A 23,268-nucleotide genomic window follows, 5' to 3' on the forward strand; every position below is an offset into this window, starting at 1 on the left:
AAGTAGGACTGAGTGGACTTTGTTTTGTTTTTGAGTGCAGTTATGTAACAAAAAAAAAATCTGCATTTTTCAATTCACCTCATACAAGTATTGTAGTGCAATTTCTGTCATGAAAGTGCAACTTACAAATGTAATTTCTTTTGTTTGATTTTTACAGTGAAAATATTTGTAATAAATATACACTTTGATTGTATTCTGTGTTGTAATTGAAATATATATGAAAAGGTAAAAAACCATCCAAAATATTTAATAAATTTCCATTGGTATTCTATTTTTTAACAGTGCAATTAAAACTGTGATTAATTGCAATTAAGTTTTTTGAGTTAATCGCTTGAGTTAACTGCGATTAATTGACAGCCCTAACAGAAAGCTCTTCAAAAATATTCTTTGTTACAGAAGTCTGTTTTACTTTTCCTTTGGTCTGGTTTTTTCTAAAACTTGAAAAAAGTGTGATTTTTTTTTTTTTTTTTAAGTTGACTGTCCTTTAAAATGCCACATCTTTTATTTACAGTGTTGTAGCTGTGTCGCTCTCAGGTTATTAGAGAGACAGGGTAGGTGAGGTAATATCTTTTATTGGACCAACTTCTGTTGGTGAGAGAGAGAAGTTTACACAAGCTCTTTTTCATGCCAGGGAAACATACTCAGAGTGTCACAGCTAAACACAAGGTGGGACAGATTGATTTAGCATCAATAGTTAACACATTTCAAGGGACCATTCAATGTGAAGCAGCTCATTAATCCCCCTTCAGTCATTTGGGGGGGGGGGGTTGTTAGTGGGTTATAGGTGGTTGTAATAAGCCATAAATCCAGTGTGTATATTCAGTCTGTGATTTTTATTGTCTAGCAAAGTTATGAATTTAACCTCCCAGACTCGTCTTTTGAAAGTGTCATGCAGGTTTCCTCTGAAGATGAGGACTGATAGGTCAGATATAGAGTGATCGCTTTGTGAAGTGTTCTGTTTGTTGTGGAGACAGTAGGACAGTCTTCAGCTCCTGGTGCCTCCTAAGTTTTGGGTTTTTTGGGGGGGAAGGGGCAGTCAAACACACAGAAAGGATCGAATTGTGTGACAGACTTATTGTTCCTTTCCTTTCGGTCCAGCTATATTTGTTTGGGTCTCTGTGTACAGTGGTGATCTTTTAGAAAAGTAACTACTATTTTAGTTTATAAGCAGTGAACAGTTTCAGGTTTGTGAAATTTAAACAGCTCTTCTGGAATTCTGTAGTTAAAAAGGAAGTGAAGACAGTTGCATGTTGTTGCTGTTACAGTAATGCTGCAAAATTTCAAGATGTCTGTCTGTCAGGATAAAAAAAAAATAGGTAATTTGTCCTTTTTGTCTTATTTTTACTATGAAAAGGCAGCCCCACTTGACTCTCCATCTTAGCAGATGTTGAAAGCTTGGATGCTCATTGGAAATACTTTTACAACATAGTAATTGAGGTGTTGAATTTAATATGTACTAGTTTACATTCAGCCCCACTACCATGCTTGGAGGCTTAGTATTTTTTAATATTTACAAAGCCAAAAGATGAGAGAGCTTGAAACTAGGGAGCATTCATGCTCAAATTTTAAGAGTTCTAAAATGATCTCTTTTGCTAATGGCTGATCAAGCATATAAAAACTGATGATGTCACTGTTCCTATGTTAGTGTCTGTGGCATTACAGGTTGCGGAAATAAAATTAGTACATTGTTTGTCAGGGAGAAGACGAACTAATTAGATGAGGAAAGCTAATGCATAATGACAGAAGCCAACATTGAGATTTCTTTACATCTGTAACATAAGTTGCATTTTCTTAGGAGAAAAAAGAGCAAGAGCAGAAGTCGCAGTCATGAGAGGAAGAGGAGCAAAAGTAAAGAGCGCAAACGAAGCCGTGATCGTGAGAGGAAAAAGAGCAAAAGCCGGGAAAGGAAACGCAGCAAAAGCAAAGAACGCAGACGTAGCCGCTCTAGAAGTAGAGAACGTAGATTCAGAGGCCGCTATAGAAGCCCATAGTAGGTTATTTTAATGTACAATTGAGCATGTTTCACATCAATATTGTAAAAGTTTGAACTGAACTATGTACTTTCTAAACTAGTCAGTTTACTTTTTACTTTGAACAAGTGTTCAGAGTAATGTTGCAGTTTACAAGGCAGTAAGGAGAACAATGGAAGTAATGTAATATGTTTCAGTTACTGTAGTAATTTTGTTTTTATCCTAAACTACAAGCAAATAACCTATATTTTGATTAAATTGAACTAAAAATTGATAGAAAAACAAGTAGCATAAAATCAGAATATAACTTTTTAGTTAGGATTAGGATGAAAGGAAATTATATATGAAAGTCCTAGTAAAAGACACTTAGTAGTAGTTAAAACAGGTCAAGTTGAAGGTTTAACACTTAAAAAACTGGATGATAGTTTACAGTAGGGCGCAGGTTCTTAAGTTTATTGCTGTTGCTTCTAAAAAGAAACTTTTATGGGATCCATAAAAAATATGAACTACCCTCTTCCTGCTGGGCTTGCATCAGGCGTTAACTAACAAACTTGCATCAGGCGTTAACTAACAAACTGTATTCCCAGAGCTTTGCTGACATCGCTGATGCTGGTGCACAAAGCAGGAAGTAAACAGAGGTATGTAGAAAAAAATGGACAAAACTATTCCAGAAGGAAGATACCTAGTTGGTAGCTAAGGACTACCTGTTACATGAAAAAGCTGTCTGCAAGCAATGGAGCATATTTTTTTTCAAAGTTTGTTTTCTAATCAGTTTTTGAGTCTGTGGTCTTTGTGGATGATGGCATTCTGCCTGAGCTGCATCATTGCCACTTGGTGGCACGGTGTAGCTAATGATAGATGAGAATATCTTTAGTTAACAAGAGATGTTTATTTAAGAGGTTGGCTCACAGTTACGCTTAATGTGTGTTAAAGCCTCTGATTACATATATGTATATGCAGAAATAATATTAAAATAAGTATAGGAAAATAGAGGATCCTTGGAATGAACAAATGATAACCTTTTCTTATAATTTGTGTCAAACTAATATTCTTGAGTTAGCACTACTTGTCTTGAACTGTATTTGTGCCCATATAACAATTAAAAAACAGGGACGTCAGTAAGCATTAGGTTGGCAGGATACTATATTTTTCCTAGTCATGTACTGGATTTATAACAAGCTCTTCTTTGTTTTTACCTTAGTTCTGGTCCAAAATTCAACAGTGCTATCAGAGGGAAGATTGGTCTGCCTCACAGCATCAAATTAAGGTTTCTGAGTTTTCTATTTTTGTGGCTATTTAAGTGTCTGTACTAAAAATTAAGCTACTTTGTACTTTTTTTGATAATCTAATAAGTATTTTTTAATGTTTACAGCAGACGGCGCTCCAGAAGCAAAAGTCCATTCAGAAAAGACAAGAGCCCTGTTAGGTAGCTATTTTCACACTATTTCTTAGCTTGTAATTAGTCTTGTTATGCTGAATGTTATGTGAGATGATGCTGCATCTTGAACTGCACAATTACTTTCTGTGCAAGATAGATTTAGGATTGCCAGTGTCCAAATCGATCTGTCTGATCAATATAGGTATCCATGGTGCTTGGCATGGAAGGGAGGGCTTGGGGGGGAAAAATCTATATTGTTTTTCTGCTGAAGGAATATCCATAAAATTTAATAAATTCAATTACTGTAAACACCTTGTTCACTGTCGCAAAATTGTTTTGCATAAATCCTGCCTTGCTTTTCATATTTAAGACTATTTGAATTAGGTTATAGTTTACCCAGTTGAAATTGGCTCATTTTTTCTCATGAGTCTCATTTATAGAATCATAAAAGCTGAGATGGAAAAATACTACTTTGGTCATCCAGTCCATCAACTTACAAGTGTGTGATTTTTATCTACAGTATGTTACACTGTATGTAACACAATGAAACTGAGTGACTCTTTCCCAGTCTAACACATCTCACTGTCAGGAAGGTTTTCCTCATACTTAGCGTAAATATTTATTTTCTTACACCATGTGGTGTCAAATCCTAAATTCCACACCCTTAGTTTCACTGAATGTGGTACTGAAAGTTCAACTCCAGTGTGTAAAGTCAGATTAATACATGGGTGTCAAACACCCATGATCTGGGCTAGATCTGCCCTATATAATGTATATGAGGTCTATATGGCGTAATGATATTCTTCAGAATCTAAGTTTTTATTTTTAAATAAAAAAAGTGGTGCAGCCCTAACACACGCTGCACTTTAACATGTTCCCTGCTACTAAAACAGTGCTGCTAGGACAAGTGACTACAGTAATTATTCAATTATATAGCAATTATTCTGTTAGCAGTTTACTTGATTGTTTTGTTAGAACTTCTACTCTTTGAATCTTTTGGATTTTTTTACATTTTTGGTGGTAACAAATGCTGAAACTAAAATATCAAATGACCAAGTTTAAACATTCGGGACTTTGTGTATGGATATGTTGGCATTACTTACTGATACAACCGTGATAGTCAGTGTACTTGTGTAAAATGGCCACACAGCCAGCTAGGACTCTTATTCTCTGAAATCTTGGCTGTAGTCACTTGTGTGTCTTTAAAAATAATTGCATAAAATTAGGTCCCTAGTTGTTGTGATTATTACTTCTGCATGTCTTAAGAAATGAACAGTCTGTGACAAAATATCCTATTTTGTTACCTGTTTCTTCATTCCCCCACTTACCTTCTCTGTCTTTTGCATATTGTCTTTTATATAGTAAAGTGACAAACCCTACCCCAAAGAGTTTAGTGTTTATTCAATGCCTGTCACAATGGGGCCCTAATGTGGTTGAGTCTTCTAGGCAGTTCTGCAATATAAACTTAAAAAAAAAAAAAAAGGCACTTGTTTGTTAATGAAGTGCTAAGCACCTCCCTTTAAAGTTAGTGGGGATACTTGTGTGGTACGACTTGTGAATATCATTTTAAAGGACTACATTTAGGTTCTCTTTTTAAATCTTGGCTCATAACTTACAAAAAAGTTACGTAGATGTTTTGACTTCTTGTCAGGCTTAAATGACATAAAATTCTGCATTTGCCCAAACTGAGTTGCCTTAAATCAGAACAGAGTTTCTCCTTTTTTTTTTTTTTTTTCTTTCAGAGAGCCAATTGATAATTTGACCCCTGAAGAGAGAGATGCTCGAACAGTGTTCTGTATGCAGTTGGCTGCAAGAATTAGGCCAAGAGACTTGGAAGAATTTTTCTCTACTGTAGGAAAGGTAATTGAGGGTGGGTTAAATGAGCATATAAATATTGTTTGTGTGCGGTATCAGTGACATTTCCAATATTGAAGCCCTCTACAAAATTGTGGCCTCCTATTGCAGATCCTCTGCACGTGGAATTCATATTTAGTCAGGAGTTTTGTGTCCAGACTGGTTTGCAAAATCAGAGCTTTAACTCATGGGGGACTTGCCTGTGTCCTACATTTGTCCAGTGACCAATGCAATGGAAGTAATTCTGATTAGGTCCTCCATGTATTGTTGCAATAAGAAGTAAGATTTTATCTTTGCATGTGGGTCTGCAGCATAAGATGGAATTTTAAGTTTCGGTCCCTTTTTAATATGGTAGCCCCTTCTGGTGAGCTGTTAGAAAATTTGTAGTGATGCAACAACTTTGACAAACTGGAATTTACAACCCTTTTTCCTTACTACCTTCAGTTTTATGTCAAAATTGTCAGTCCAAAGATGACTTTCATGAAGCTAACTTTTTTTGGGATGTGTTGGTTTAGAAGGTAGTGTGACTGTGTATCAAGTCTTTAGAGTTATTACACAGTTATGAAATCATTAAGCATCTTGTATTGAGTCAAACAATAGCTATCTTCCTGTACATATTCATGAAGTCCCTTAGTAACTATATAAAAGTTAATTGTGCCAAATAGAGATTAATGATAAACCTGAGATTTTCATTCTTGTAGGTTCGTGATGTGCGGATGATCTCTGATAGAAATTCAAGACGTTCCAAGGGAATTGCTTATGTAGAATTTGTTGATGTTAGTTCAGTGCCTCTCGCAATAGGACTAACTGGACAGCGTGTTCTGGGAGTACCAATCATAGTACAAGCATCGCAAGTAAGTTGTGGTTGGTTGTATACTAGTCATAGAATTATGTAACATTTATACTGCAGCATGTGCTGCTTGACCAAGAGGTAATATACACATCCTTGAAGCACTGTTGATTTCAGTGAGACTTACTTAATTTGCAGAGATACACACATTCCATTTCAAAATTGATTTCTCCATATTTATGCCGAAGTTGTACTAATGTTGTTACTGTTAATTATATTAAGGGATAGCACAAATCACACTAAAGGCCAGAGAATGGGATGGCTGGACTCCATTCTTGTTTCAACTGTTTTATGGTTGAATAGCTGAAAATTGAGTTACAGTTGAAACATTTCTGTAACCTTAACTGAATGATTGCTTCAGTTTTAATAAATATTGCCAGGCACAGAAAACTGAGTCGAAATAAAACTAGACAAATCAATACAGAGTGATATGTAGAGGGTAAATGAGGGAATTAAGGCTAAGAAGGGGACTGTTAACTGACTTATACAATAGTACATATCCTATGTGTAGAAGTCATGCATATTTAACAAGCAAACTGCATTCTATTTACTAGAGAAACCAATAAGCTACATCAGTTCATTGCATTTGAGGCATATTTCTAGTTGCATAATTCTAATCAAGAGCATAGACTTTTCATAGCATTTAAGTTATTAAAGTTAGCTTATATACAAGCCATTTTTACTGAGAGTTATAGAGCTTCCACTTTTTAGTGAGTTTACTAGTTTTAGTAGATTTTTACTTAGGCTGTTACAGACAATGGAAATTTTGTTGTCCCTAGGCAGAGAAAAACAGAGCAGCAGCAATGGCCAATAACCTACAGAAAGGCAGTGCTGGGCCCATGAGACTGTATGTAGGATCATTACACTTCAACATAACTGAAGATATGCTTCGTGGAATCTTTGAACCATTTGGTCGGGTGAGTTCTTATTGATGACAGAGGTGTTACGAAGTAGATGTTGTGATTACTCTTATTTTAGATCCTGTTTCATATAATGCAAAGGACTGAAAGGGCATCCTGATTGAATATAAATTCCACATCTACAAAAATTTTCTCTTCCTGTTCTCATACGTATGTGCATGTTTATAAATCCAGTAGGGGTTAAGTATTCTGATTACATCTGAAAACAAATAAGGGATTTTGTATTAAAATTAAGATATTTTCAATAATACTCAACCATTTTTATTGAACAGGTAGGTGTGATGTGGAGAGCTGAGAATTCAGGGACTAACCTGTCAAGCTAAGATTAGGTGACGCATTTTAATGTTTAAGGAATTCTGTGTACTTAAACTAGCTATGGTTTGTCAGATGTTATGATTGCCTCCCCTTTTGAGGCAAATGTTTCCTTTTGATTTTTTTGGATCATGAGGTTGAGGAGGAGTCAGGAAGATCCTTTTGAGCTGTGGAATCTCAAATTGTTGCAACAATCTACCTCCTGTACATACCAAACAAGCCATTCAGTAGCTCACAAATATCCAGTCAGCCACTTACTCGACAGTTTCTAAAAACTGTATACCTAAATCTCTTCTGATGCTTTCTGCATTGTAGCTAACAGCTTGAATGATGTATTCTTGGGCTCCATTTGTCTCCTCCATCCTGGCCCCAAGAGTTGTGTATTCTCCCCTAAAAGGAAAAGATACAACTTTTCACTCCGTAAATCTCCAACAAAATGAAATACCAGCAGAAGTCATACTAAGCCCAAGCTTTATCTCAACAAGAGAATCTTATTTGTGACCAACAGTCTGTGATCCCTGACCCTTCTCCCCCAGATCAGGTATCTGTCTGGGCAACCCTGGATAGCTTTTTGCCACTTTCCTCTTCTCCACCACTTCCTGTTCCTTTCTCCCTCTCTGCTCTGGATCTTGCTGACTTTTTCCAAAAGAAAATTTTAGAAATCTGATGGGACCTCCTTTCACTTCCATTTACTTCTCCTGCCTTTTCTGTCAACACTGAAACTGAGATCGCCTCCTTTTACCGCTTCCAGCTCTCATCCTGTCTCCTGATCTTCCTTGCCACCGTTTTCATCCCTACTCTCACCTTTCTCCTCTGATTCTTCCTCTTATAATACAAACATGCTTTAGTCTCTCCCACCATAAACTCACCTTTGATCATGTGTCTCACCAGCTATTGGCCAATCTTCGTCTTACGTGATCCTAAAACAGAACATGGCAGAAATTCCAAGGGAGGTGCAATAAATGAGACTTCACACTCTATTTTTAACTATTTCAATCTGAACATATCTCTTCAGAGTAGTTTTTGTAATAGCAACCCATATAACATAACCCTTTTTAGAAAAGGTTCTTGCTAATGCTGAGTAAAGGAAATTAAAACAAATTATTGAAATTAAGAAGTAAAATGTAGAATTTGAAATTATGGGTACTCTGGGCAAAAAAGTCATATTTGTTTTCATTGCATACTAATTCATAACCATAGCCTTATAGTTAAACTCCTTGTAATGTCCAAATATGGGCTAAATCTTTGGATAACACTAAGCTAACTAGTGTATTGCATGGATTATATGATGAAACTGTTAAAATGTGTCCCTTTGCACACACAAATTAAAGTTACAGATGGGCATGTGTATAACGATTCTTAGAGATGTCTGCAATAGTCTACAGTCTGAGTGCTGTATTTTTTAAAAAGACTAAATGAATGTAATTTGCAACCCACTTCCATCTCTGCTTATCTAGCTTCTCAAAAATCATTTTTGTGTACTGCTTGTATTGACTACTTGGTGGGACACTTTACTCCTTAACTTCTTCCTTAACTAGTCAAATGCCTATTAAATAAAATCTGAGTACATATATTCCCTTAAATTAAGGTTTCTGAACATCAGAGGAGTGAAGTTCTAGAACAGCCTTCCAAGGGAAGCAGTGGGGGCAAAAGACATATCTGGCTTCAAGACTAAGCTTGATAAGTTTATGGAGGGGATGATATGATGGGATAGCCTAATTTTGGCAATCAATTGATCTTCAACTATTAGCAGAAGATATGCCCAATGGCCTGTGATGGGATGTTAAATGGGTTGGGATCTGAGTTACAACAAAGAATTCTTTCCTGGGTGTCTGGCTGGTGAGTCTTGCCCACATGCTCAGGATTTAGCTGATCGCCGTATTTGGGGTCGGGAAGGAATTTTCGTCCAGGGCAGATTGGCAGAGGCCCTGGGGCTTTTTGCCTTCCTCTGCAGCATGGGGCACGGGTCACTTGCTGGAGGATTCTCTGCACCTTGAAGTCTTTTTTAAACCACGATTTGAGGACTTGAACAGCTCAAACATAGGTTAGGGGTTTGTTACAGAAGTGGGTGGGTGAGATTCTGTGGCCTGCATTGTGCAGGAGGTCAGACTAGACGATCATAACGGTCCCTTCTGACCTTTAAAGTCTGTGATTCTATGATTAAGTTCCAGTCTTGTTAAAAGAATATCCTTCAGAGAACTGTAAGAAATTGTTAATTGTGTTCAAATCCATTTTGTTTTATCCTGATCAAGCTTTGGTAAGAGGAATAATATAGGCCAGGAGGGGATAGGGTTGAAGACTTCAAGAAAGACTTAAGAAAATGGAATGTAGATTTTAGATATGGGTTTTTAAAACCATCTCCTTTATTATTCCTCCTCCTCCCCCCCTTTACGGATGTATAACAATCTGATATTTTATGGTTACAGATTATTTGCAAATAGTTGGGTTTTTTTTCAAAAATTCAGTAACTTGTGAAATTCTGTTCACTGCCCAAAATAGCAGCAGGCAAGGATATGACTTCCAATGTTTATACTTTTTTTTTTTAGTTTAGCTCCTACTAGACTCTCATCATTTTATAATTTGATACATTGTACAAAATTGCAATTGCTTGTATCTGAGTTGATGTAACAATCAGCAATTGATGATGGCTGTGCTATCATAGTATGTGCTAAGAGGTCACATCTGAGTGGAAGCCATTGGCTGGCTGAGGAGCCTAAAATAATCCATAAAAATAAATTGAACATACCTGAGGCTGTTTGGGTGCACTCAACAGAGGACCCTGCATGTCTCACTTTTAGTAAATTACAAGTTACCTTTATGCTAATGTAGATGCTTTTACCAGCTCCACCTTTTTTGAGTAAAAAAACTTCCAGCAAAAGCTTTTAAGCTCCTTTATGGACCATGTGTTTATACCAGCTGCTTTATGCTTTTGTTCGATAACTTGCGATGTATTCAAAAAACTTGTGTGGGAGGAGGCTAAATTGAACTACTCATTTGTCTTTATGGGATGTAATGTGTGATAGTCTAATTTTTTTTCATTTTTTAGATTGAAAGCATTCAGCTGATGATGGATAGTGAAACTGGACGCTCCAAAGGATATGGATTTATTACGGTAAGATTTTGACTTGTAATAAGTTAGCAGAGTTGTGGGTTAGGTTGGTGACCCAAAATCCAACTGATTGAACATGGGCATTTCAGAGCTCAGGCAGAAACAAACTGCCCAGAGTCAGAGGTTTAAACTGAGATTAGAAAACTTCTTCAGATGGTTTCTATGTGATTTAAACAAAAAAGAGCTTTGTATAACCCGATTGCTTTTCTCCAAGGATGAGCTAGCTCTTTGTGTGCCAGCTCCTTAAAGCACTCTTACAGCAACACAGATCACTCTGTATGTTAGAAATATTTTATTCACTTTACACAATCCCAACCCTTGGGGAATGTCTCTTTAGTCTGCCTTCCAATCCTGGATTGGTGGCATCACAGATGGTTAATTAACAAATTGGAGATTAAGTACGGTATTTAAAAACAAAGTAAACTCACACATGACCAGTATTTACCAATTACCTCAGTAAGCTATGTCACCACCCCTTCAAGGAAAAGCTTGAGTGGAAATAGGCCTTTGCGCGAAGTCCTGAAGGTCATCAGACTTGGGTTTTGTTAGAGGAATCAAATGGCAGAGGCTAGGGGTTTTGAAAGAGAGCACCATCTAGCCAGGCCCAGATGTTCAAAACTGGGAACTAAGATCTAGTGTTTAAATTGACACAGCAATATGTGGTGGAAGGAAGAGCTCTCAGCTGTTAGCCAAGTTTGGATTATTGTACATGGAAACAGATGGGGGGAATCACCACAACTACGTAACTGTTATATGTGCATTCTGTGGCTAACACCTGACTAAGTAGACATGCAGCCGCATGCTGCACTGCCTGAAGCTTTGATTGGCCCATAACTACATGTAAAGCATGCTACAGTAATTGAGATCACAAGACAAGGGCATGACCCAAGAAAAGTGACTTCATTCCTGACAGCTCACTGCAGGAAAGCTGAAGGCATGGCCTTGATTTATGTTGGAATTTTTAATTTGTGGAATAGATGCCTAGAACAGAAGATGATCATTAAAAAATTGAATAGATATGCCAACAAAAAATCCCTAAGTTGCTTCTTTAAAGTTAAAGGTGTCTCAGATATATTCTTATAGATAATACGTTTGATAGAAAGTACCTTGTGAACTTTGCTAGACACTGACCATGTATAATTCTATAGTTCTCAGATTCAGAGTGTGCCAAAAAAGCCTTGGAACAACTAAATGGATTTGAGCTAGCTGGCAGGCCAATGAAAGTAGGTCATGTAACAGAACGCACTGATGCTTCCAGTGCTAGTTCATTTTTGGACAGTGATGAACTGGAAAGGACTGGAATTGACTTGGGAACAACTGGTCGTCTACAGTTGATGGCAAGACTTGCAGAGGGTAAGTGTGGTAATATAGGTTATATGTGAAAATATTGGGGTTAACTTAGTAGGAAGTATTTCAGTTCCTTTAATGTTGAGAACGCTAAGATTTCTTAAGCTTTCTATTCCTAGACTACTTACCAAGTGAAGAACTCAGACTAGTACTTTCTATCGCAGGTACTGGTTTGCAGATTCCCCCAGCTGCACAACAGGCTCTGCAGATGAGTGGATCTTTAGCATTTGGTGCTGTGGCAGGTAAGAATTTGAGGATCCATTTATTTTGGCACGTTATTTTTAGCATGCTTATATCTTCAAGGGAGGTGAAAATATTTTATATCTTGTGATTTAACATTAGAACTATAGTAGTTCACAGCAGAGCTCCCAGTCATGGTGAATTATTGAACTCTGCAAATCTACAAACATAAATAAGGATAATGTATCACAGTGTATTCTTCATTTATTTTAATGTGGTTCAATTTGTGCTCTTCTGCAAATATACTGTAGTACGCTTACTAGCGCATTGTACAGATTAAATAATTCTCAGCAATCTGAGTCCTCACTGCCTCTCTCGTGAGAGGAGTGGAGAAACAACTTGTTTTTTGTGCTGTTAGTCACAGATCAGTAGTATCCTATTAATGTGGAATTACCATAGTCATGCTTTGACATTTCCTGTTCATGGATGTCAGTTGCAGGGTTTAAAGTCAGCAAGTCCCAAACTGAGCAATTGAGCGCTCTCTCAGTGTACAATCATACTGTTGTGCCACCTTCTCAAGTCTGTAACCTGGATGTCTTCGACTGACCTCTAGGTTTGCACATGCAAGTCATGACTAAATCTAGTTTCTTGTGTTACACTTCAAAGATCCAACCTTTCCTCTCCATCCATGCATGTAAATCTCTCAATCATGTGCTTCTATTTTATATCTTGACATTTGCAACCTCCTCTTGTCTAGCATTGACTACTACAACCTTACCCTTGAAAAATCCATACAAAATGTTGCTAAGGTCATCTTTCTGACTCATTGCTCTGGCCACATCAGTCCTCTTCAAGACCCTCCATTGTCTTCGCCTTTCAACTCTACATTATACATATGCTTTTCTTTATCTTTAAGACTCTTCACAACTTAGCTTTACCCTACCTAATGATCTAGTAACTTACTACATTGGTGACATCTACCTTCATTTCATCTACATGCTGCCTTTTACCACCCAGTGAGTTTGTCAAATGGGGAAGACTCTCAGATAAGAGCTACTACCATATCACCCTTCAACTCTCTCCTCCTCAAGACTCACTTTGGCTGTGATATCAAGAAAACCCTGCCTGCTCATCATGGCTAAGCAGATGAGGAACTGTGACTGTCCATTTCCCCCTTACTTTTTCTGTTCCCTTACTCTTATCTCCATTCCAGTTTTTCCCCCCCATCCAATCTGCTACCATTAAAATAGTTATATTAAAAAAGCAAAAAACATAACAAAACTGCCAGTTGCCATGTTGACTTACTTGCATAATACTCTATCCGTCAATCCTTTGTCTGTTTGTGTCCTTTGGGTGGTCTCCTAGGTGGGCTGTGTACAGCTTCCAGCACCAATGAGGACCTAATCTTCATTGGGGCTTTGGGCAAGTAACTGGTTTGTGATGCAAGGGACATTGTGAAGGGATGCCGGTGCAGTGAGAAGCTGTGCGAGGGATCACAAAGGGAGTGGGACTTTACAGTGGACACTAGGACACGGGAAGAATAGTACAGATCAATCCTGATAGCTGTCATGTGAATATCTTCACTGATCTATATTTATTTAGAAACCTGGGGATTCCTTGGTTTCTTTTTTTACTTAAAACGAAATTAAGGTTGTTCCATTGCATTTCCAATGAATGAAATCGCTAAAACTCCACGGAAAGCAGTCTTCGTTCATACAAGTGTCATAACTACACACTTGGATGCCTCACCTCTTAAAACCTCTTTGCACTTTCAACATAAAGCCAACTACAGTACACACACATCCTCAGAACTACTCACAACCTAACTCTAGTCTCATTTTTATGTACAAACAATATATTAATCAGTACATGGGCCTATAGTGAATATCTGTATGGATGAGGGCAGACTATAGAGGAAATGAGTGCACTATATCTGGTTATAGGTTGGAAGAGCAAATTAATCCAGAAAATGCTAGTCATATAAATCCCTTTCCTAGACCACTGTGTTGAGTTCTGGTCACCTATTGCAATAGACCAGTTTCAGATACGGGACATAAATAATTAGGTGTATAAAAACTGTTCTATGAGGAGATAGTGAAGTGTCTGACTAGTCAACAAAATAAAACAAGATCTGAGATTTCATGCACCCTCCTCTGAAATGTCCATTCTCACCCATTTAAAGTATTACAATTCCCTTTGTGTGTTTGTGTGAATTAATGGAAGATCTGGGCAGGAGGAAGAAAGCTGGAAGTTATATTTACATCACTTGCAGCCCACAGTTTACCATTCCTGCTGATTTAAAGAGGCGTAGGTTGAACGTCAAATTTAATCCGGGCAATGACATTGCGTTCCTTAGTGATGCTTAAAGTCATGTTATCTCTGCCTCATTTCCCCCATTTGTAAAATGGATAACTATACCTTGAGGCTTATTTAGATATTTTCAAACTATTTTGAACTTGGAAAGCACTGAAGTAATAGTTCAGCATTGACTTCTGTTATAAGAAAAGGTTGCTAGCTGAAACTTCTATTTGTATTTTTTAAATGAAAATTGATAACCTCTATTTTTAAATTACATTGAAGATTCCAGCTAATGAAGATAAAACTACTAGTACAGAAATAGTTGGTGTATAATGCTTGTTAAAACTGCTCTCTCTACTACTTTGGTGTCCAAATTGTTCTTTATCAAGAGGATAAATAGAACAGATTATGGTAAAGTGTGTGGACCAAAGAAGTTTCATGTTTGTTTTGCTCTCCATTAATTGAATGCTACCTCTTTGGAGAATATTTGTCTAGATAGTTATAGGTCCTCCCAGTCACTAGTATCTGAGCACCTCCCATGTGATAAATTAGAAGGAACAAAACTATCTTTATTCTCCTATCTGAAGAAATAGAAAGAAGTAGACTGGAGGTGTTGTGTATCTGCATGAAGATCTTGCCCAACCTAGATTTAGGTGGGCAGTTAAGATCTAGTGTTTAGTGTTTTTGTTTAATTTTCTATACATTCTTTTCTTTAGATTTGCAAACCAGACTTACCCAGCAGAATGAAGGTACGGTTGGATTTAACATTTACTGTTGGCAAATGGGTTTGCAAAAGTGGGTTCTTTCTACACAGATGTAAAGTGCTTCTGGTGCAAAGTTCTTCCAGCACCCAAGAAATGCTGTTTTATTGGTATCTGTAGGAAACACACATTTTAAGTTATTGGTTTTATATATCGCTTTCTAGATATAGATATATATAACACCTAACCCTAGTATTCCTGACACCTCCTAAATCTTGCACTATTAAGACAACTCTTGTTAAAAATTAATAATTAAATAGTTTTCTAGCTATATATCTCAGAGGGGGTGGTTAAATAAGGGAACTGGGAGTTAGGATTCCTGGGTTCTATTCCCAGACAAATCATGAATTTATTATTTGACTTTGGGCAAGTCACAAAACCCCACTATTCATCTGAAAACTTCCACAGACCTAGAAAGGGAGTTGAGCTCTCAAAATGATAACCTGAACTCTTGACTCCTTTTTCATGTTGAATAAAATGTAAATTTCGATTAACTTACTTATAATGGGGCAATTATTCAATTGGCTGTTGTAAGTCAGCCACACTGAAAGGCTACTGATTGCTGGGTTTTAATCAAACTGACATAACCATTCCTAGCGCAGTACTGTAACATTCGGTAACTTACAGGTAAAATGTTCATATCCTCCCTTTTCGCTACTCAGAAAAGCTTTCTAAACTGGTATTTAACCCTGCTGTTTAGGAAAACTGCAAATTTTTGTGTATTTGCTGTAGTATAACTAGTTAAATATATTAATGAATTTTCAGAGTTCGTTATTGCCTGTCCATGGTTCCATTATCACCATAAGTGTGAATGGTGCTGTTGTCTCCATATGGAGCTGTCATTTGGTTTATACATTAGACTGTCTCTTCTACTTAAAATTGAGCTGCAGGATGTGCAGTTCCCTGCTGGAATGCTTGGGACAGGCAAAGCTTTTCAAAGATATTTGGTTACTTATGTTCTTGTTGAAATTGGTTAATATAATCATGAATAACTGAATTTAGGCATAGATTTAATAGTTCTAAACTGCACTGGTTTTTAAATGGGACAGTTCTGAGATTCTGTCTTTCGCATGCATTCCAGTGGCACGCTATATTTTCTATGTTCTAACATACATCAAATGTCAGTGAATTCCAGTTTGTTTTTAGAGACAGTCAGGTTTAAAAAAATAAAAAATCTTATTGCTGTCTAAGCTTTTTACTTGCTGTTTCCTATAATACTTCAGAGGGGGAGATGCATTAAATATAGGAAAATGATTGTGAAACAAATTATTTCGGAAGGCTTGAAAGTATAGTACAAGCATCTACTTTTAACTCAGGTTTTGAAATTGATTGGTTTCAAGTTAGCTTCGTCTCTTACAGACACTTTGTTTTGATTTCTTGTAAGTTGGTATAGTAATTACAATTATATTCAGAAGTGTTGGTCTTTTAGTTAAAGCATGAGTCTGGGAGTAGGGATGCCTGGGTTCCAAGTCTGTCTAGGTACATTAATCAGAGTGGCTCCCAAGAATTATTTTAACAAATTTCTTACCATGAGGTTAAGAGTAAGTTGTTTTTGGTTTTGTGGGGGGAGTTTATCAAGAACTGTGGTTCTGAACACAGTGAATTCTATTTCCAGTTTTGTCATAGATTTCTTGTCTAATCTTAGGAATGTAACTTCACTTCTCTCTGCCTTTGATTTCTGCATCTGATTAAAAATATTAATGTTGTAACTGAATATGATGAAAACAGGTTGGACAACCATCTGTCAGGGATGTTCTATGTTTAGTTAGTCCTGCCACAGCACAGGGGACCGGACTGGACTTCATGACTTTTTGAGGTCCCTTCCAGTCCTGTGGTTCTATGATTTTGAAGCACAGACAGAAAAAGCCTTACTTATAAATTAAACTTTATGTAAAAGACTTTTTCCTTCAATGACAGAAAAACATGTCACTTTCTCTTTAAATAGTCTTGGCTGCAGCTGCTTCTGTACAACCACTTGCAACACAATGCTTCCAGCTTTCCAATATGTTTAACCCTCAAACGTAAGTTACCTGCTGTCTATTTCCATTTGTTACACATTTGTTTCTGACATTAGTGGAATTAGTGTGAAAATTAGTTTTTTTTGGAGGCGTGGTTTTGTTTTCACTTTTGAATTTTTCCTTTGGCAGTGAAGAAGAAGCTGGCTGGGATACAGAAATTAAGGATGATGTGATTGAGGAATGTAACAAACATGGAGGAGTTATCCACATTTATGTAGACAAAAATTCAGCTCAGGTATGTCTTTTGAGAGGTATTAAATTTTAGAAGCTCTTTTCAAGTTGTCACTGTCAGACCTCTTTCGCAAGCGTTAGAATTGTGTTGAGGTGAATAGAAATGTCTTAATTAAAAAAAATCTTCTGAGTTGCTGAATGCAGCTAAGCAAGAGTCACTCCAGCAATTATTTTAATTATCTACTTTTGTAAGTGGATAGGTAATTTTCTGTAGCTACAAGACTTCTCACTCAGAGTTTAGCATGTTCTTGTGGGTCTACAAAAGAGTCAAATTAAAATATTCCAGAAATGCATATTTGGGCTGTAATGAGAACCCCTCTACCAGGTAGCCTTAGTTTGTTTCAGACTTGTGATATTTATTGTGTGAGTTCATTGAATAGCATACTTCAGTCAGTAATCTATCTGAAAAATACACTAACACTATAGGGTAAAATTCTTTAGCAATACAGAAACTGCTGTCTCCTTTGTGGACTGTGGGATGGCCCAGTGTATCCCTGGCTGGTGAAGACCATTGGGGATGATGTGCCTTGTATATGGAAACAGTGGATTAATGTCTTCTCCCTGGGGCATTATGTTCTTTCTACATAAGTGCTCAGGGGTTCATTTGTTGCTTGAAAGACCCTTCCCTTGATATGCGCATGTTGGCTGACTATTCAGCCAGTCTCTGCTCCTTTTAGGAGGAGGAGAAAGGTTATTGAAGATAGTGACTGGACAACTCTGGTTGATATCTAACAATGTAATTTAAAGCTCAACTGAATTATGTCAGTGAAACAGCCTGGGTTAATGTAGCTGATATTAGTGCAGGACACTCCACAGTTTTTGTACCCTTATCATATGCCAGTGAGGCTGCTGTCCGGTAGGGTGAGGGGAAGTTTACTCAGATGTTACTGAATAACTTTGGAGGAGAGGGTTTAAAAGGCAGTAGTGTGCACTTTATCCCCAAACACAACAACTTTGTTATCAATGATTGTTTCAGCAGAGTCGAGGAAAAACTCTTGGGAGGTACAGGGAAACAAAATTCTGCAGCCTCCAAAAAAAAAAAAAAAAAAAAAAAAAATGCAGGATCCAACTCTCCTGCCTTATAATTTGTCATTAATTACTGTCACCTCATCAGATTTATACTTCCGACCAAACCGTACTATTTTCTGTTCAAAGGATCTATTTCATTTGTGTGTTGCTACCATGAACTTCAGAATGTCTTGGGATTTGGGATAGGACCTCACCCTTAGTTTGAATTCTGGAACGCAATTCCATGATATCACCTTCAAAATAAACCTTACCATTGTGAAGAGGCTATTCCAAAGTGAACAGAATGTGAACTGATGCAATGGGGTCTGCCTGAGTTTGCAGACAGCTTAAAACAAAAACTTTTAGGGAAATGTGAACTGAGTATTCATCACAGATTACTGTTCTTGGGGATATTACTGCACAGATCAGAAGCTAGAACACGCTGAGAAAGGCCAGCCTTAGGAGGACCCTCCTCCCCCATTGCCTCAAGCTACTCAGCATGCTATGTGAGACTGTATAAAGGGATATGACACCTGCATCTTACTTCCAGTTGCTGAAACAGGAAGTGGGAATAAAAAAATAAAATTCCTTTGCTTTTTGACATCTCTTAATTTGAAAGACTTTTACCATTTAGTTTAATCACTAATTTAGGAGTCTGGCCCAGTTTCGTAGCCTCACTTTCAAACTTTCAGATGTAAGGAAGATGGAATACAGTGCTGAGAAGGCCTTGATAGCTTGAGCCAAATACAGTCCCGGATTTGATTCTGAGGCCCTCGTCCTCTAGACTGAGAGGGGAAGAAAGAAAATAGCACCATTGTTCCCCAGGACCTCTGTCTCCAAGACCAGAGATAGCAACATTACATCCTCAGGTTTCAAGACTGCAAACTTCCCAATGCCAAGAAAAAAGCATTATGGCCAGCACTGCGGGAAATCAGCACATGGGTGGTTATCCCAGGTGCTGAAGCCCAAGTTGATACATAGCTCACGTTCCCCAGCACATGGGATAACCACCTATGTGCTGATTTGTCTTGGTGCTGGCACACAAGGGGATTGAATGAGTCTGTTCTATCTTTGTGCCAGCCGATGTGCAACGGCAGGGTCAAGACTCACTCCAATCCCCTCCTGCTCCATAGCGGGTATTAAGTCCAGTCCCATTCCCAAACTACCGGTCTTTGATGGCAGTGTTGTAAATGAGTCCTCTGTCTTGCCATGGATAATCTACATATGCCCATAGCCCTTCCTCTCTGTCAGTAACAGAACTAAAGCATGTAGTTCCACTGGGTACCACAGGTTAACATTTGGCATTCTTTGTACTGACTTTCCGCGTGGTTGGAGTGAGTCATTCTGAAGTGCTTGGGAGGGATAGCTCAGTGGTTTGAGCATTGGCCTGCTAAACCCAGGGTTGTGAGTTCAATTCTTGAGGAGGCCATTTAGGGATCTGAGGCAAAAATTGGGGATTGGTCCTGCTTTGAGCAGGGTGTTGGACTAGATGACCTCCTGAGGTCCCTTCCAACCCTGATATTCTATGATTTATGATCCTATCTGTTATAATTAAGGCTGCGAGTCTGTCACGGAACTCATGACTTCTGCAGCGGCCGTTGCGGCTGGCCCGGGGGCTGCCTGAGCAGCTTGGGTGGCCCCCGGGCCAGCTGCACCAACCACTGCTGGGGCAGTCTTGGGCCACTGTGCCACTCCCCCACCAGCAGCAGCAGGAGTCTGGGTGCGGAAGGGGGCTCAGTGCTGAGGCAGCAGGTTGGGGTGCAGGAGGGGGTGAGGACTCTTGGCGGTGCTTAACTCAGTGGGGCTCCCTGGAAGCAGCAATATGTCCCTCCCTCACCTACTAGGTGGAGGCGTGGCCAGGTGGCTCTGCATGTTCCTTCTGCATGCAGGCACCACCCCCACAGCTGCCGTTGGCCGCAGGGACATACTGGCTGCTTCCGGGAGCCAGGTAGGGAGCCTGCAAGCCCTGCCTGTTGTTGTCCGTCTCCTCCCCCACCCCCAGCAGTGGGGGTGCTGGGCCACATGCTGCTCTCAGCCACAGCGCTCCCCGGAGCACCCTGGTCATCATCCCCCCCCCCCCCCCCCAAAAGTTTCAGTAAGGGGTATATAATACAAGTCATGGACAGGTCACGGGCCGTGAATTTTTGTTTACTGTCCGTGACCTGTCCGTGACCTTTACTAAAAATACCTGGGACTAAAATGGAGATTTAGTTACAATCCAAACCTGACAATCAAGTCAGAATCTTCGTGAAGTTTCATGTGGCCTGGCAACTTCCTTGGCAAGACTAAAATGCCTTCCTATGTGTACTAGGAAAGGTAGTGCAAATACAGAGACAGGCTACGCTACTGCCATACAATAACTTCACCTCACCGACCAGGTCACGTAGTGTTCATAAAATTATTACAGGTCACTATTCTTGGATTATTACATGGCATTTCTGTGTCCCTCATGTTCCTTTTTTTGTACTCTGAGGCACAACAGGACCAAATTCCATTACAGGGCCAATTTATTCTGTCACCGTGAAATACCCTTCATCACCATTCTCATTCAGCTATGGCACATAAATGAAAATACTCTGATGTAAAATCCATTTCTTATTTCTGAGGATGAGTTTTTAGTAGGTTCTCAAGATGGTCTAGCTCTTCTTCCTGGGTTTTGACTCCTGTCATTTTCTAGCCCCACTCAGAATATTCTTTCCTAGTTTCTGGCCTTGGACTGCTGAATTGTTCTGCAGGCAGCCTAGTTTACCAGACTCTGTCTCTGATTCCTGTGGTTTGTCTCCAGTGCATTGTAATCAAATTAACTCCCTCTTGTGGGGAAAGATGGAAAGCAAGAAGCAGCTACAGGCAGATCATTAACCATTGGAATAAACGACCCAGGAAGATGGTGGATTCTCTGTCATTTGAAATTTCCCTATAAAATATGCTGATGAAACCAAAAGTGGTTAGACTTGAATTACTAGATGAGATTCTCTGGCTTGTGTTATGCAGGTGGTAAGATTATTATGATGATCTCTTCTGGTTTTTTATATGTGTTATGCAGTCAAGGAATAAACACGGCCTTGATTAGTCACTCAGATACTATGGTGAGGTGTGGTATAAACATATGTAGCATGGATGGGCAGCTTTAAATCCACTCAGACCCTTTGGCAGGCCATACAACTTTTTAAGAAGCCAATATTGCATAACAAATATTGCATTTGGTACCATACAGCATGTTAATTTACAATAAACCGTGTATTGAGTGTAAAACTGAAAAGTTCTTAAATATAACAGCCCCTTATAGCACTCTTAAATCCAAAAAATTTAAACAAAAATATTTCACTAAGCTTTCTTCCAGTGTGCAAAACAGCTGGGGTTTAATAAATGAAAATAATGGGAAATAAAAACCTGTTAACTTTTTTTTTTTTTTTCCCCCTCTGCTGCTCCGAGACTTTGCCTGCACTCTGTAGTGGTCCTGGGCTCCACCATGTGAGGTGGAGTCTACGTGTTGTGTCGCAGTGCCACTCAAATTTGGCCCACCCATCCGTCCATCATGCCCGCAGTGAAGGCACTCTGCCATTAAGCCACCCACCTCTGGTTACTAACTCCCCCCTGGCAGAGGCGTGCCTTGCCCACTGCTGGGCGTGGAGGGGGATTGTCCACAATCTGGCTGTGGGAGCCGGGAGCCAATGGCAAGGCAGTAACCAGAGCTGGGTGACGTAGGGTGGTGCTCTTTCCCTATGTGAATGACAGAGGTGGTTGGGCCAGTGAGTGTAATTGCGACTGAGCTTATGAACTCCTGCTCTGTTCCCCAATGACACAGGCTTTGGTTTCGTCCCATGCCACCCAGTTCTGGTTTCTTCCTCCCGTTGGCGGAGGTGTGCCCTGCTACTGCTGGGGTGGAGGTTTGGCCAGAAGCTGATTGGCTCTCCGCTCTCAAATAATCAGCTGATGGGAATGCAGTAACTGGAGCTAGGTGGGGTGGGGCGGGGCGGAGTTGGAATCTGTGTAAGGAAAGTGGAGCCAAGTAGAGCAGTATGAGGCATGAGCACTAAAACACTGTCCTCAGTAACCAGCTCGTAAAACAAAATAATTCTGGGGCTGCGACCCTGCCTATGGACAGGCCAAATAAATGTTCTGGCGAGCTGGCTGCAGGCCACAAATTGCCTATCTCCACTATGTAGAATAGATTATGTGGCAGCAGAGAACTGACTGGGATCCCTTATCTGTTTGTTTCCAGACTCCAGCGCTGGGTTTTTTGAAGTTGTTGGGGTTTTTTGTTTTTATTTTGTGTGTGGTTTTTTTTTGGTTTGTTTTGTTTTTTTAAGTATTGTACTTTTTTTTGGATGTTATCTGGACTAGTATGTAATTTTATAAGTAGAAAACTTCAGACTAGAACTTCACACCTAGAATGCACTTCCATTGTTAATGCAAATAAGACTCTAGTCTACCTTGTTCACCCCACCTCCAAAGCCTTCCCAGGACCCTTGCACTTCCTCCTAGTCTTTCTTTCCCATTTTTTTGCCAGCCTAAATTAGACACCTATATCTGTGAGGAAGTACTTATATTAGCAGCCTCACTTTCTGAGGCACTGAGCTCCCATGAAGCTCTGATGTGGTTAGAAGCTGTTGGTGAAAATCCAACCATGTACTTCTTATATAAGAACACAGTGGCCATACTGGGGCAGACCAGTGGTCCATCTAGCCCAGTATTCTGTCTTCTGACAGTGGCTGGTGCCACATTTTTCAGAGGGAGTGAATAGAACAGAGCAATTGTTGAGTGATCCATCCCCTGCTGTCCATGCCCAGCTTCTGGCAGTCAGAGGTTTAGGAACACCCAGAGCGTGGGGTTTTGTCCCTGACCACCTTAGCTAATAGCCTTTGATGGACCTATCCTCCATGAACTTACTCTTTTTTGAAACCAGCACAACATCCCCACAGGTTAACTTAGAACATTATCCATGAAATGATGGCAGTAATTTGAAGAACTTAGTGATTATCCTGAAGCAGAGGTTGTCTGGCTCTTAAACGGTGTACTCAAGAAGTAACTG

At 39.1% G+C, this 23,268-nt stretch overlaps 1 protein-coding gene across 7 annotated transcripts in view; it reads left to right on the plus strand.

Moving 5' to 3' along the window:
• The window catches only part of RBM39 (RNA binding motif protein 39), a 48,195-nt gene that overhangs the window by 17,984 nt on the left and 6,943 nt on the right, over positions 1-23,268 (plus strand). For 5 of the 7 annotated variants that reach the window (XM_074970397.1, XM_074970396.1, XM_074970398.1 and 2 more), the window contains 12 exons: positions 1,799-1,990; positions 3,172-3,237; positions 3,343-3,396; positions 5,091-5,208; positions 5,904-6,056; positions 6,832-6,969; positions 10,331-10,396; positions 11,542-11,746; positions 11,905-11,982; positions 14,935-14,967; positions 16,925-17,000; positions 17,127-17,232. In XM_074970397.1, the coding sequence (XP_074826498.1) occupies positions 1,799-1,990; positions 3,172-3,237; positions 3,343-3,396; positions 5,091-5,208; positions 5,904-6,056; positions 6,832-6,969; positions 10,331-10,396; positions 11,542-11,746; positions 11,905-11,982; positions 14,935-14,967; positions 16,925-17,000; positions 17,127-17,232 (1,285 nt within the window). Of the gene's footprint in view, positions 1-1,795; positions 1,991-3,171; positions 3,238-3,342; positions 3,397-5,090; positions 5,209-5,903; positions 6,057-6,831; positions 6,970-10,330; positions 10,397-11,541; positions 11,747-11,904; positions 11,983-14,934; positions 14,968-16,924; positions 17,001-17,126; positions 17,233-23,268 lie in introns of all 7 variants that reach the window. The other 2 variants (XM_074970393.1, XM_074970392.1) reach the window with 2 other exon arrangements.

Source organism: Natator depressus, chromosome 13 (genome assembly GCF_965152275.1).
Source record: "Natator depressus isolate rNatDep1 chromosome 13, rNatDep2.hap1, whole genome shotgun sequence".
Classification (NCBI taxonomy): domain Eukaryota; kingdom Metazoa; phylum Chordata; order Testudines; family Cheloniidae; genus Natator; species Natator depressus.